This window comes from Dendronephthya gigantea, unplaced genomic scaffold (genome assembly GCF_004324835.1).
Source record: "Dendronephthya gigantea isolate DGI-Jeju-01 unplaced genomic scaffold, DenGig_1.0 000158F, whole genome shotgun sequence".
NCBI classification, from domain to species: domain Eukaryota; kingdom Metazoa; phylum Cnidaria; class Anthozoa; order Malacalcyonacea; family Nephtheidae; genus Dendronephthya; species Dendronephthya gigantea.
Window position 1 is genome coordinate 126,598 of NW_021163168.1, and position 12,464 is coordinate 139,061.

The window sequence follows — 12,464 nt, forward strand, 5'->3', positions numbered from 1 at the left end:
TTCGTACCGTTCGCACCGGTCGCACCGTTCGTACCGATCGCACTGGTCGCACCGATCGCACCGTTCGCACCGTTCGCACCGTTCGCACCGTTCGTACCGGTCGCACCGTTCGCACCGATCGCACTGGTCGCACCGTTCGTACCGTTCGCACTGGTCGCTCCGTTCGTACCGTTCGCACCGATCGCACTGGTCGCACCGTTCGTACCGATCGCATTGGTCGCACCGTTCGTACCGTTCGCACTGGTCGCTCCGTTCGTACCGTTCGCACCGATCGCACTGGTCGCACCGTTCGTACCGATCGCACTGGTCGCACCGTTCGTACCGTTCGCACCGGTCGCTCCGTTCGTTTCCGCTCGCTGTTCTTGCTATTTTTCTGCTCCGTTGTAGGTGCTTTTGTTCGTGCTGTAGATCTACCGTTGCCGGAGTCCCGCATCCTGTTTCCGTTGGTCTCCTGCGTTTCGCCGCTTCAATACGTCGAGTTTCATCGGGAATTAATCAACCATCCCAATCAAGCTATGGTTCGCTACGTGTTGGATGGTATAGCTCATGGCTTTCCGTCGGGTTTTGATCCTTCACTAGTCTCTTTACGACCATCGCACCGAAACATGAAATCGGCCTTGCAACATCCCGATGTTATCGACAAATATTTGGCAAATGAAATTTCGCATGGTCGTGTCGTGGGTCCTTTTGCCTCGCCACCGTTTCCTAATCTACGGTGCAGCCCGTTTTGGGTCATTCCAAAGAAAGGCCAGCCTGGTAAACGGCGTCTCATTCAGGATTTGTCGTCACCCGAAGGCCATAGCGTTAATGACGGCATCCCCAAGGATCCTTTCTCGTTGACTTACATCTCCGTCGATCATGCCATTGCTCGTTTGTACAGCTTGGTCCGGGTGCTCTTATGGCCAAATTTGACGTAGAATGTGCGTACCGTAACATCGCTCTCAGACCTGACGAACGTTTCTTATTTGGCATGTGGTGGCCTGAGTCATATTTCGTCGATTTGGCTCTTCCGTTTGGTCTGCGTTCCGCCCATTTATCTTCAACTCCGTCGCCGAAATGGTGGAATGGATTCTTAAAGCTAATTATCGCGTTCGTTTTCTCCTTCACTACCTCGACGATTTCCTGACCCTTGGCCCCGGCAACTCCACCGAGTGCGCTAGTAATGTAGCCATCGCCAGGTCTTATTCCTCCGTTTGGGTTTGCCTCTCCATCCGTCAAAGTGCGAGGGTCCTACTACTACGTTAGTCTTTTTAGGTGTGGAACTAAATTCTCTCACCCAGTCTGCTCGGTTGCCATCCGCTAAAATTTGTGGCCATCGTAGAGCTTCTTAAAAAATGGAATCGTAAGTCTTGGTGCACTCGTCGAGAGTTAGAATCCTTTATCGGCTCGCTTCACCACGTTACGAAAGTTGTTCCGCCCGGTCGCACGTTCCTCCGGCGTATGATTAATTTGCTCTGCGCTTTTCGTTCACCTACCCACCCTATTCGGCTCAATACGGAGTTTTTTCCTTTAATGTTTACCTAGCTGCTGTCCGTTCCTATCATATTGACCTTGGCTTCCCGGATCCCACGAAAGAGAAACCACGGTTTCGTCGTCTGCTTCAGGGCATCCGTCGTTATCGGTCTGGCGTTTCCTCGTTACGCTGCCCCATAACCCGCGATCTATTGGATGTTATTCATTCGTCGACGGTTGGTGATCTTGGCGTCTACGATGCAGTTATGTTTTGGTCTGCGTGCTTTCTGGCTTTCTAAGACTGATCCTCTTGGCGTCGGACAGGTCCTGTACATCGGGTCTTCAAGCAATCATCTCTGCCCTGTCTTCGCGCTTCAGGCGTACCTCGATATGCGTGGCAGCGGCCCTGGTCCTTTATTCCTGTGGTCGGATGGCTTCCCCTTAACTGCTCAACAAGTCAATTTTTTCCTTCGCAAAATCTTGAGGCGAGCCGGCGTAATTGGGGAACTACTCATCTCACAGCTTTCGCATTGGGGCTGCTACTTCCGCCGCTGCGGCTGGGATTCCGGATCATCTAATTCAAGCTCTTGGACGTTGGACTAGCCAAGCTTACCTTCGCTACGTTCGCACATCGCTGCAGTCATTTTTCAACGTTGCCCCGCTGCTGTAGGGTTGGAGACTGGTGGAGAAGGTTAACGGTAACCTAACTCCAACCCCTCATCTGGCTTGGAGACATACTTGGAGGAGGTACCGTTAAAATAGCATGGTTCGTTGAGTTATTATCTGCGCCGAAAACAGCAAACTCAAAAGAAACACCGTTTCACCCCTAGCCCGACCGTTTCGCTCGGATACCGTCTCCATCCCTACCGATCGGCAGCGGGCAAAAATATAGTGTAAGAGCTGGTGTGCTATCGTACTGATGTGAGCCTTAGGATCCGTTAGAACGTTAAATGTATTTATTATTAAATAATAAAGGAAGTTAATGTTATACGGGTCTTCGTATCGTAGTGTCTCGGGTTCTAGGACGCTTGTCCGGTCGGCTACTTGCCCCCTCCGGTGAGTACAAATATGAGCCCAGTTTGCCTGATCGAGTTGTTAGTTGCTTGCGTGACCCATCCCGCCCCTTTCCCTAACGACTTCACGCGATGTTGTGAACTCTGCGGGAGAAGCGTCTTATTAATCTCGCTGGGGTTTGTTTTTTTTGTTAGTTTGTTTTGCAGGATTAAGCACAGTTCTTTTCACACCCGTTTTGGTCGTGGAATTGGTGTTTGGGGTAAAGGTAAATTCATTAATGATCGCCACATTTACAGGTATTTTTTTTTTGTTTTGTGTGTGTGTGTACTTTGATGTTCGTATCGTTTATTCCACGGTTTCACTTCTGTGACTCACGTGTGACAGTTGATCACGGGATGGAGGAGGTACCGTTAAAATAGCATGGTTCGTTGAGTTATTATCTGCGCCGAAAACAGCAAACTCAAAAGAAACACCGTTTCACCCCTAGCCCGACCGTTTCGCTCGGATACCGTCTCCATCCCTACCGATCGGCAGCGGGCAAAAATATAGTGTAAGAGCTGGTGTGCTATCGTACTGATGTGAGCCTTAGGATCCGTTAGAACGTTAAAGAGTCGAAATGTTCGTTCATGCAAGACGAAGTAGAATATTTTGCTTTCGTGGTGAACAAAGAGGGTATCCACCCCTCACCCAAGAAAGTGGAAGCCATGTTGAAGGTCGAAGATCCCAACAACAAGAAGGAGCTGCAATCGTGGTTGAGTATTGTGAACTATTACCGGAAATTTATCCCAAACATGTCCGTCGACGATGGTTTAACCTCTGACTGATCTTTTGGCAAATAATGTGGAATGGGTTTGGACGGAAGAATGTGCAAATGCCTGTCAACTAGTTAAGAAGCATCTTGTGTCGTCAGAAGTGTTGGTTCATTACGAGCCTAAGAAGCCGTTGGTTTAGCAGTGGATGCTTCTGCCCACGGATTGGGAGCAGTGATTTCCCATCAGATGGGTAGTGCGGATGAAGAGCGGCCGATTGCGTATGCCCGTCTAGAACGCTCACTTCAGCGGAGCGTAACTACTCCATGATAGAAAAAGAAGCCTTTGCAATTGTGTTCGGGATTAAGAAATTTCACCAATACCTGTACGGACGACGATATATCTTGCTGACAGATCATAAGCCATTGACGCTGATTCTTGGTCCAAAAAAGGGAATTCCCGTCTTGGCAGCATCGCGTATTCAGAGATGGGCGATCCAACTATCAGCCTACCAGTTCGACATCAAGTACCGTTCAACTGAAGAGAATGGAAATGCCGATACGCTGTAGAAAGAAGCAGAACTTGTGAATAAAATGCAAGTCAACGGCTTATTAGGGAGGAAATCTCTATCGCGGAAGATTGTCTGCTCCGAGGAGTTCGTGTGATAGTTCCAGAACATTATCGTGAAGAAATCCTGGACGAATTACATAGAAGTCACCCTGGCATGAAGGCCCTTGCGAGATTACATGTTTGGTGGCCAAACCTGGGTACCGACATCGAGAGAAAAGTTGCGGCATTCCAAATGGTTAGATGTCGTCAAGATGAAATCGACGACGGCCGAGAGTACCATCAACGCCTTACGTTACCTGTTCTTATCGTTTGGGCTTCCCAAAGAATTAGTGTCGGACAATGGAACGCAGTTCGTAGCTGAAGAATTTCAGACTTTCTTGAAAAAGAATAGAGTTCGCCATATTAGATCAGCACCGTATCACCCAAGTTCAAATGAGGAAGCTGAACGTGCAGTTCGTACTTTTAAACAAGCCATAAAGACTATGGAGTCTGAATCGGTACATTAAATCAGAAACTGGCATCGTTTTACTATGGTACCGTACAACACCGCACAGTTTGACTAAAGTTACACCAAGTGAGCTGTTTCTCGGAAGAAAGGTGAGAGCGAGTTTAGACGTGTGTAAACCATCACTAGGAGAATCAGTGATGAAAAGATCAATGCCTGAAGAGAAAAGGACCCGTTCGAGATTACCGGAAGAACCCGAAGAAGCCATCGTGGATTCGAGGAGTGGTGTTAAACAAACTGGGACCGTTCACTTATACCGTCTAAGTCGACAGCATGCCGTGGAAACAACATATCGACCAGATTCGCGCCTGTCACCCATCAGATATGGATAATCCACCATCAGAGACCGAGAAGTTGTTCCCGAGGTTAGTCAGAATCCCAGGTTACTCCTTCCAAAGGAGCCTAATGCTATTCCAGTGGACTCATCGCTCCATTCATCGGTTTCTGATGCTGAATGGACGCAGACTCGTGATTCAACTACGACAAACGAACCGGAGGAGGGGACTGCAAGTGCTGTGTTCGAACCACGTTACCCACGTCGCGAAAGAAGACCTCCCAGTCGGTTGATTGGCAATTTCTTCCACATCATAATCCAATTTCCTCATTGTATTGCATTATATAGTATTATATTTTATTGCGAACATGTTACAGTATTGTATTGTTTGGCATAGTACAGTATAGGATGGTATCGTTCAGTATTGTATTGTATTGTATATATGTGTTGCTGTAAATAATGCATGTTTACTTTTGAAATTATGTAACATATAGATGCAGGACCCCACTGAAAAAAAACTTCGGTGACGTGGGTATCCTGGTTAAACGGGAAAGATTGCATTTATTTAAAGTCATGTGACTACGAATGAACCAATCACATTTAAAATACACAGCACCTATATAACAACATGCCCTTATTTACTGCGAATGAAGGAAACATTAGGTTTTGTGGACCCGAGACCTGTCGATATTTGACGAGGCGAAGCAGAGTATCGATGATCGAGGGTTCACGAGGGTAATGTTTTCTGAGTTTTCGGTAAATAATTTTTTTTATTATATACCACTTGTCGAAGAAAAACCAAACTGCAAGGTAAACAACAAAATGTCTATTCATAAAAGGCATAATTTCAAATGGATAAACAGTCTAAAGGTCGCACGTCCAGGTGCGCAGTGATACGTTATCTCACTCTGCACTTCGGCACATGATCGGTTCGACCAGGGCGCTGTGTTTTACAGCGCCCGTGGTTCGACGTTTGAAACCACGTCGCGCTTTGTCGTGCTTTGGTCGTTCCGCACGATCTGACCAGTCGAACGTCTTAATGCTTAGGTCGATCTTAATTTAAGCAGTCGAACATAATCGTTTCAAACGTCGAACTTATCATGTGCTTTAAATTAAAACTATTAAGTTCGGCACATGGAAAGTTCGACGTCTGAAATGGGCCTAGCCTAACCAGTGTTTGCAAGCATAAGCGGCTAAGCCTAAGCCTGCTCTACACACGTAAAAATCTCACACCTTGTTGACTCAACCTCGCAGTCAACAAGCCTGGTGAGGTCTAGCTTAGGAAATCTAGAACCAAAAGGTGACCCAGATTTCCTAGTCACCTCTTCTTTGATTTCTTTCAAAACAGATTTGCAAGTTTTTAATTTGACGCGCTGTTGTCTACCTTGAAAAAACTTGAACACCAATTTCCTCTTCTGGCGTTAACTCCGGCGTGTTAAGCTAAACGGGCTTGATACAACTGGCCCCTGGACTTTAATACTATTTAAAGAATTGTCAGGGTTATGTAAATAAACCATTTGTTAATGACGAGTTTTCTAGCTTTCCAGCTTACAAACATTATGCTACGAAGTAATTTACATTTGATCTATTCACTAATTCAGTATGAATGTTTTACACAAATATTAATACTATTATTCAAATCAGATTGCTCTGTTTCAGAACATTATATGTATATGGAATAAGCCTTGGGAAAAGTCTTGTGTAATATTCTACAACCCCATCTTCACTACCCAAATAAATTTGCCTTACCTCCAAATTTCTTATCTGGCTAAAATGTTCAATTTTATTTCTAATTGCAAGAAGAAGACCGCATATTGTTTGATCTTGGTTTTCCTTTTCATAACTTTTCAAATCGCTTCTAACTGCTGCTGAGTGCAGTTTATCCAACCAACTTCCCTCAAAAACTGTGCTCGCACCCTCTTCCAGCATCATTTTAAAATGAGCTACATCTGGATCATCTTGATCCTTGGTATAGTTACCAAGAAAACCTTTCATTTCCAAATTATTCCAAAATAAAGGATGTTCTTTAATTCTGCATGCTTCTATCCGATCACCAGAATTGGTACAAATCATCTTTTCAACAAGATTTTCTGCCATACAAGCAGTTTTTTCATTCTCAAGTTCATGCAGTTCAGGAAATGTGGCCTTGTAGCTGGTGGAAATTATATTCACATGACACTCTTCTAAATCTGTTATTGGTCCAAAAGGATGTCCTCTGGTAAGAATGAAATAGTATATGCAACCAAGCGAAAAAATATCTACAGCAGTTGATCGTGTTTCTTTGCACCATAATTCAGGAGCACTCCAGCCTTTTGTTCCACGCATTGCATGACTTGATGATTTTCTCTCGTTTAGATGACTGAAATCAAAATCAGAAAAAATAGGTACAACACCATTAACTGTTCTTTTCCAAAGAATGTTTTGAGGCTTGATATCACGATGCTCAATATGATTTTCATGAAGGAAAGTAAGTCCTGAGGCTAGCTGTAAGAAGAAATTCTGTGGATCCACAATATCAAATCCATCAACACGTTCCATAACCGCAGTCATTAAGTCTCCAGCACAAAGGTCAAGGGCAAGGTATGTAAAGTCATTATCAGTGTCATTCCATAGATACTGAATAACATTTGGGTGCTGTTGAGCTTTAGCCAAATGAAGAAAAAAATCCAATTCATTACATTTCTTACACTTCAATTCCTTGCAGGGCTTCATCTTGGGATGCCTCTTAATGGCTGCTTCTCTGCCATCTGTTAACCCTCCTTTAAAAACCGTTCCAAACTGATCAAGGGCATCATTGCTATTGAACCAAATATTTCCAACATACTTTATTGAGGATGCTGTATTAGATACATCAAGCCTTTCAGAATATCTAAATTGAAATTGCTTGAGTCCATAAAGTGCCGAAAAACTAACTATGATAATGGCCATGGTAATCATCAATACCGGTATATTAAGGTGTGCATCTTTTGTGATGTTCTGGTATCTCTGTTCAGTAGCAAAGCAATGTAAGAATGAATTGAAGTTTAATTCTTCCAACAAAGTTCCTTTTAGCCTCACAGGGAAATGACACATAGCTTGAGTCCCAATCAATAATGAGTTATCTAAGTTAAGTATGTCTTTCATTTCACAAGAGCAATTCCAGAAGTTGCCTTTTAAACCAAGCCTTTTCAATGATGACATTTGTGACATAGTCTTCCAAGGTAAAGATTCCAGTTTGTTATGAGAAACATCCAGAATTTCAAGGTTTTGAACTTCATAAAGTACACCAGAATCAATTTGCTCTAAGAAATTGTAGGACATATTGAGTAGCTTCACTTGATTTACTTCAAGAAAAGAACCTTTTTCCACATTGTAAATATGGTTGTTGGCCACTGAGATACTTATGAGCTGGTATAGAAAGGGGAACATCTTGGTGTTTAGTTGTGTGATATTTGTTGTAAAATTTTCATGATGTAATAATTTTTGTTTATTTGTTACTAAACCTGCAGCATATGCGAAGCGTGATACTAGGTTTATCAATGGTTCCTTAAATTTGGTATGGCTAAATGAATTTACATTCAGTGTTTGAAGGTTGTAACCAGTCACCAGTAAATGGGTAGTATTTATTGGTATTGTTGGTATAAAGGTTTTGTTTCTAAGAATTTTAGGTGAACCAGATAGGTCATACTTCATAAAAGGCGTATTTTCCGAACTTGTACGGGCGCAGTTCACAAAAAATACGCCGGCTTGTGCTGTATTGCTGGGTTTCAGACTATGGCAACTGCATCCCTTCTCACAAGCACCTTTTTCAATGTACGTAATACTTGAACGGAAATTAGGCAATCCACCACACAAAATCCAATCTACACATAAAATAAACACAATATAGTACAGTCTCCATTCGGCTGGAAAAGGTCGAATGCTAGCCAATTTCCACTCCATCTGTGTTTCTGTTAATTTTTTCACAAACGGCGCCCCATAGTTTCATTAGTACTTGCTATTTGCTACGGTATGTACTGTATGAGTGTATGTATCAGTTATCAAGCAGCCTAGTCCCAGGCCTCGTAAGCGCGCGCTGTTACTATCCAACATTATCCAACATATGTTGTACTATCAAGGCGTTTTGAATTCCCTGGGTACGAGGTTGTTTTCACTTTAATTTGAATGGGTGGCGAGCAAGCCCTCAAGGAATTATTATATAGCTCAGTGCGGGTTTGCACGATAATGGTTATGGTCCCTGAGGGTTACGGTGCCTAAAGGGGTTAAGGGGATGGACCAGCATAGACTACACTGTGTGTTTGTGTTGGTCAGTTCGCGGTACGCGCGAGAACATCTTTACTAGTAGGGTAAAAAGTCAAGAAGGACGGATAAATGATGATGCGTGATCCTTGCTCGGTCGCTCAGGCGACCTCGCTGCGGCAGCAATTATATTCCACTTGTCGAAGAAAAACCAAACTGCAAGGTAAACAACAAAATGTCTATTCATAAAAGGCATAATTTCAAATGGATAAACAGTCTAAAGGTCGCACGTCCAGGTGCGCAGTGATACGTTATCTCACTCTGCACTTCGGCACATGATCGGTTCGACATTTGAAACCACGTCGCGCTTTGTCGTGCTTTGGTCGTTCCGCAGGACCTGACCAGTCGAACTTAATGCTTAGGTCGATCTTAATTTAAGCAGTCGAACATAATCGTTTCAAACGTCGAACTTATCATGTGCTTTAAATTAAAACTATTAAGTTCGGCACATGGAAAGTTTGACGTCTGAAATGGGCCTAGCCTAACCAGTGTTTGCAAGCATAAGCGGCTAAGCCTAAGCCTGCTCTACACACGTAAAAATCTCACACCTTGTTGACTCAACCTCGCAGTCAACAAGCCTGGTGAGGTCTAGCTTAGGAAATCTAGAACCAAAAGGTGACCCAGATTTCCTAGTCACCTCTTCTTTTGATTTATTTCAAAACAGATTTGCAAGTTTTTAATTTGACGCGCTGTTGAGTGTTGTCTACCTTGAAAAAACTTGAACACCAATTTCTTCTTCTGGCGTTAACTCCGGCGTGTTAAGCTAAACGGGCTTGATACAACTGGCCCCTGGACTTTATTACTATTTAAAGAATTGTCAGGGTTATATAAATAAACCATTTGTTAATGACGAGTTTTCTAGCTTTCCAGCTTTCAAACATTATGCTACGAAGTAATTTACATTTGATCTATTCACTAATTCAGTATGATGCTTTACACAAATATTAATACTATTATTCAAATCAGATTGCTCTGTTTCAGAACATTATATGTATATGGAACAAGCCTTGGGAAAAGTCTTGTGTAATATTCTACAACCCCATCTTCACTACCCAAGTAAATTTGCCTTAGCTTCAAATTTCTTATCTGGCTAAAATGCGCAATTTTATTTCTAATTGCAAGAAGAAGACCGCATATTGTTTGATCTTGGTTTTCCTTTTTAAAACTTTTCAAATCGCTTCTAACTGCTCCTGAGTGCAGTTTATCCAACCAACTTCCCTCAAAAACTGTGCTCGCACCCTCTTCCAGCATCATTTTAAAATGAGCTACATCTGGATCATCTTTATCCTTGGTATAATTACCAATCTTTTTAAGAAAACCTTTCATTTCCAAATTATTCCAAAATAAAGGATGTTCTTTAATTCTGCATGCTTCTATCCGATCACCAGAATTGGTACAAATCATCTTTTCAACAAGATTTTCTGCCATACAAGCAGTTTTTTCATTCTCAAGTTCATGCAGTTCAGGAAATGTGGCCTTGTAGCTGGTGGAAATTATATTCACATGACACTCTTCTAAATCTGTTATTGGTCCAAAAGGATGTCCTCTGGTAAGAATGAAATAGTATACGCAACCAAGCGAAAAAATATCTACAGCAGTTGATCGTGTTTCTTTGCACCATAATTCAGGAGCACTCCAGCCTTTCGTTCCACGCATTGCATGACTTGATGATTTTCTCTCGTTTAGATGACTCAAATCAAAATCAGAAAAAATAGGTACAACACCATTAACTGTTCTTTTCCAAAGAATGTTTTGAGGCTTGATATCACGATGCTCAATATGATTTTCATGAAGGAAAGTAAGTCCTGAGGCTAGCTGTAAGAAGAAATTCTGTGGATCCACAATATCAAATCCATCAACACGTTCCATAACCGCAGTCATTAAGTCTCCAGCACAAAGGTCAAGGGCAAGGTATGTAAAGTCATTATCAGTGTCATTCCATAGATACTGAATAACATTTGGGTGCTGTTGAGCTTTAGCCAAATGAAGAAAAAAATCCAATTCATTACATTTCTTACACTTCAATTCCTTGCAGGGCTTCATCTTGGGATGCCTCTTAATGGCTGCTTCTCTGCCATCTGTTAACCCTCCTTTAAAAACCGTTCCAAACTGATCAAGGGCATCATTGCTATTGAACCAAATATTTCCGACATACTTTATTGAGGATGCTGTATTAGATACATCAAGCCTTTCAGAATGTCTAAATTGAAATTGCTTGTGTCCATAAAGTGTCGAAAAACTAGCTATGATAATGGCCATGGTAATCATCAATACCGGTATATTAAGGTGTGCATCTTTTGTGATGTTCTGGTATCTCTGTTCAGTAGCAAAGCAATGTAAGAATGAATTGAAGTTCAATTCTTCCAACAAAGTTCCTTTTAGCCTCACAGGAAAATGACACATAGCTTGAGTCCCAATCAGTAATGAGTTATCTAATTTAAGTATGTCTTTCATTTCACAAGAGCAATTCCAGAAGTTGCCTTTTAAACCAAGCCTTTTCAATGATGACATTTGTGACATAGTCTTCCAAGGTAAAGATTCCAGTTTGTTATGAGAAACATCCAGAATTTCAAGGTTTTGAACTTCATAAAGTACACCAGAATCAATTTGCTCTAAGAAATTGTAGGACATATTGAGTAGCTTCACCTGATTTACTTCAAGAAAAGAACCTTTTTCCACATTGTAAATATGGTTGTTGGCCACTGAGATACTTATGAGCTGGTATAGAAAGGGGAACATCTTGGTGTTTAGTTGTGTGATGTTTGTTGTAAAATTTTCAGGATGTAATAATTTTTGTTTATTTGTTACTAAACCTGCAGCATATGCGAAGCGTGATACTAGGTTTATCAATGGTTCCTTAAATTTGGTATGGCTAAATGAATTTACATTCAGTGTTTGAAGGTTGTAACCAGTCACCAGTAAATGGGTAGTATTTATTGGTATTGTTGGTATAAAGGTTTTGTTTCTAGGAATTTTAGGTGAACCAGATAGGTCATACTTCATAAAAGGCGTATTTTCCGAACTTGTACGGGCGCAGTTCACAAAAAATACGCCGGCTTGTGCTGTATTGCTGGGTTTCAGACTATGGCAACTGCATCCCTTCTCACAAGCACCTTCTTCAATGTACGTAATACTTGAACGGGAATTAGGCAATCCACCACACAAAATCCAATCTACACATAAAATAAACACAATGTAGTACAGTTTCCATTCGGCTGGAAAAGGTCGAATGCTAGCCAATTTCCTCTCCATCTGTGTTTCTGTTAATTTTTCTTGCTATTTGCTACTGTATGTATCAACTATCAAGGCGTTTTGAATTCCCTGGGTACGAGGTTGTTTTCACTTTAATTTGAATGGGTGGTGAGCAAGCCCTCCAGGAATTATTATATAGCTCAGTGCGGGTTTGCACGATAATGGTTATGGTCACTGAGGGTTATGGTGCCTAAAGGGGTTAAGGGGATGGACCAGCATAGACCACACTGTGTGCTTGTGTTGGTCAGTTCGCGGTACGCGCGAGAACATCTTTACTAGGGTAAAAAGTCAAGAAGGACGGACAAATAATGAAAACTTTAAAATAATTCGAATGTGTTGACTTTGACTTTGAGGCTGATTTCGTGTTGTT

At 42.2% G+C, this 12,464-nt stretch overlaps 1 protein-coding gene across 3 annotated transcripts; it reads right to left on the reverse strand.

The window, feature by feature from the left end:
* Positions 1-5,979: 5,979 nt before the first annotated feature.
* LOC114537513 (serine/threonine-protein kinase/endoribonuclease IRE1-like) lies at positions 5,980-12,141 on the reverse strand. 3 transcript variants are annotated; one of them, XM_028558554.1, is made up of 2 exons: positions 10,130-12,141; positions 5,980-6,529 (listed from the first exon to the last, which is right to left on the reverse strand). In XM_028558554.1, the coding sequence occupies exons 1-2, from the start codon at positions 12,092-12,094 to the stop codon at positions 6,200-6,202; spliced, it is 2,295 nt and encodes a 764-aa protein (XP_028414355.1). In that variant the 5' UTR covers positions 12,095-12,141; the 3' UTR covers positions 5,980-6,199. The 3 variants fall into 3 exon arrangements, with proteins under 3 accessions (XP_028414355.1, XP_028414354.1, XP_028414356.1); XM_028558553.1 differs by having other exon boundaries at positions 5,980-6,522; positions 10,123-12,141; XM_028558555.1 differs by lacking the exon at positions 5,980-6,529 and having other exon boundaries at positions 9,637-11,042; positions 11,489-12,141.
* Between the last annotated feature and the right edge of the window lie 323 nt (positions 12,142-12,464).

Bases quoted from the DNA above. Each gene is read 5' to 3' on its own strand.
- LOC114537513 (XM_028558554.1), bottom strand. From the start codon at position 12,094: ATGGAGAGGAAATTGGCTAGCATTCGACCTTTTCCAGCCGAATGGAAA. The intron at 6,530-10,129 runs GATAAAGATGAT...AACTATACCAAG, and splicing joins AGATTGGTAATTATACCAAG to GATCAAGATGATCCAGATGT.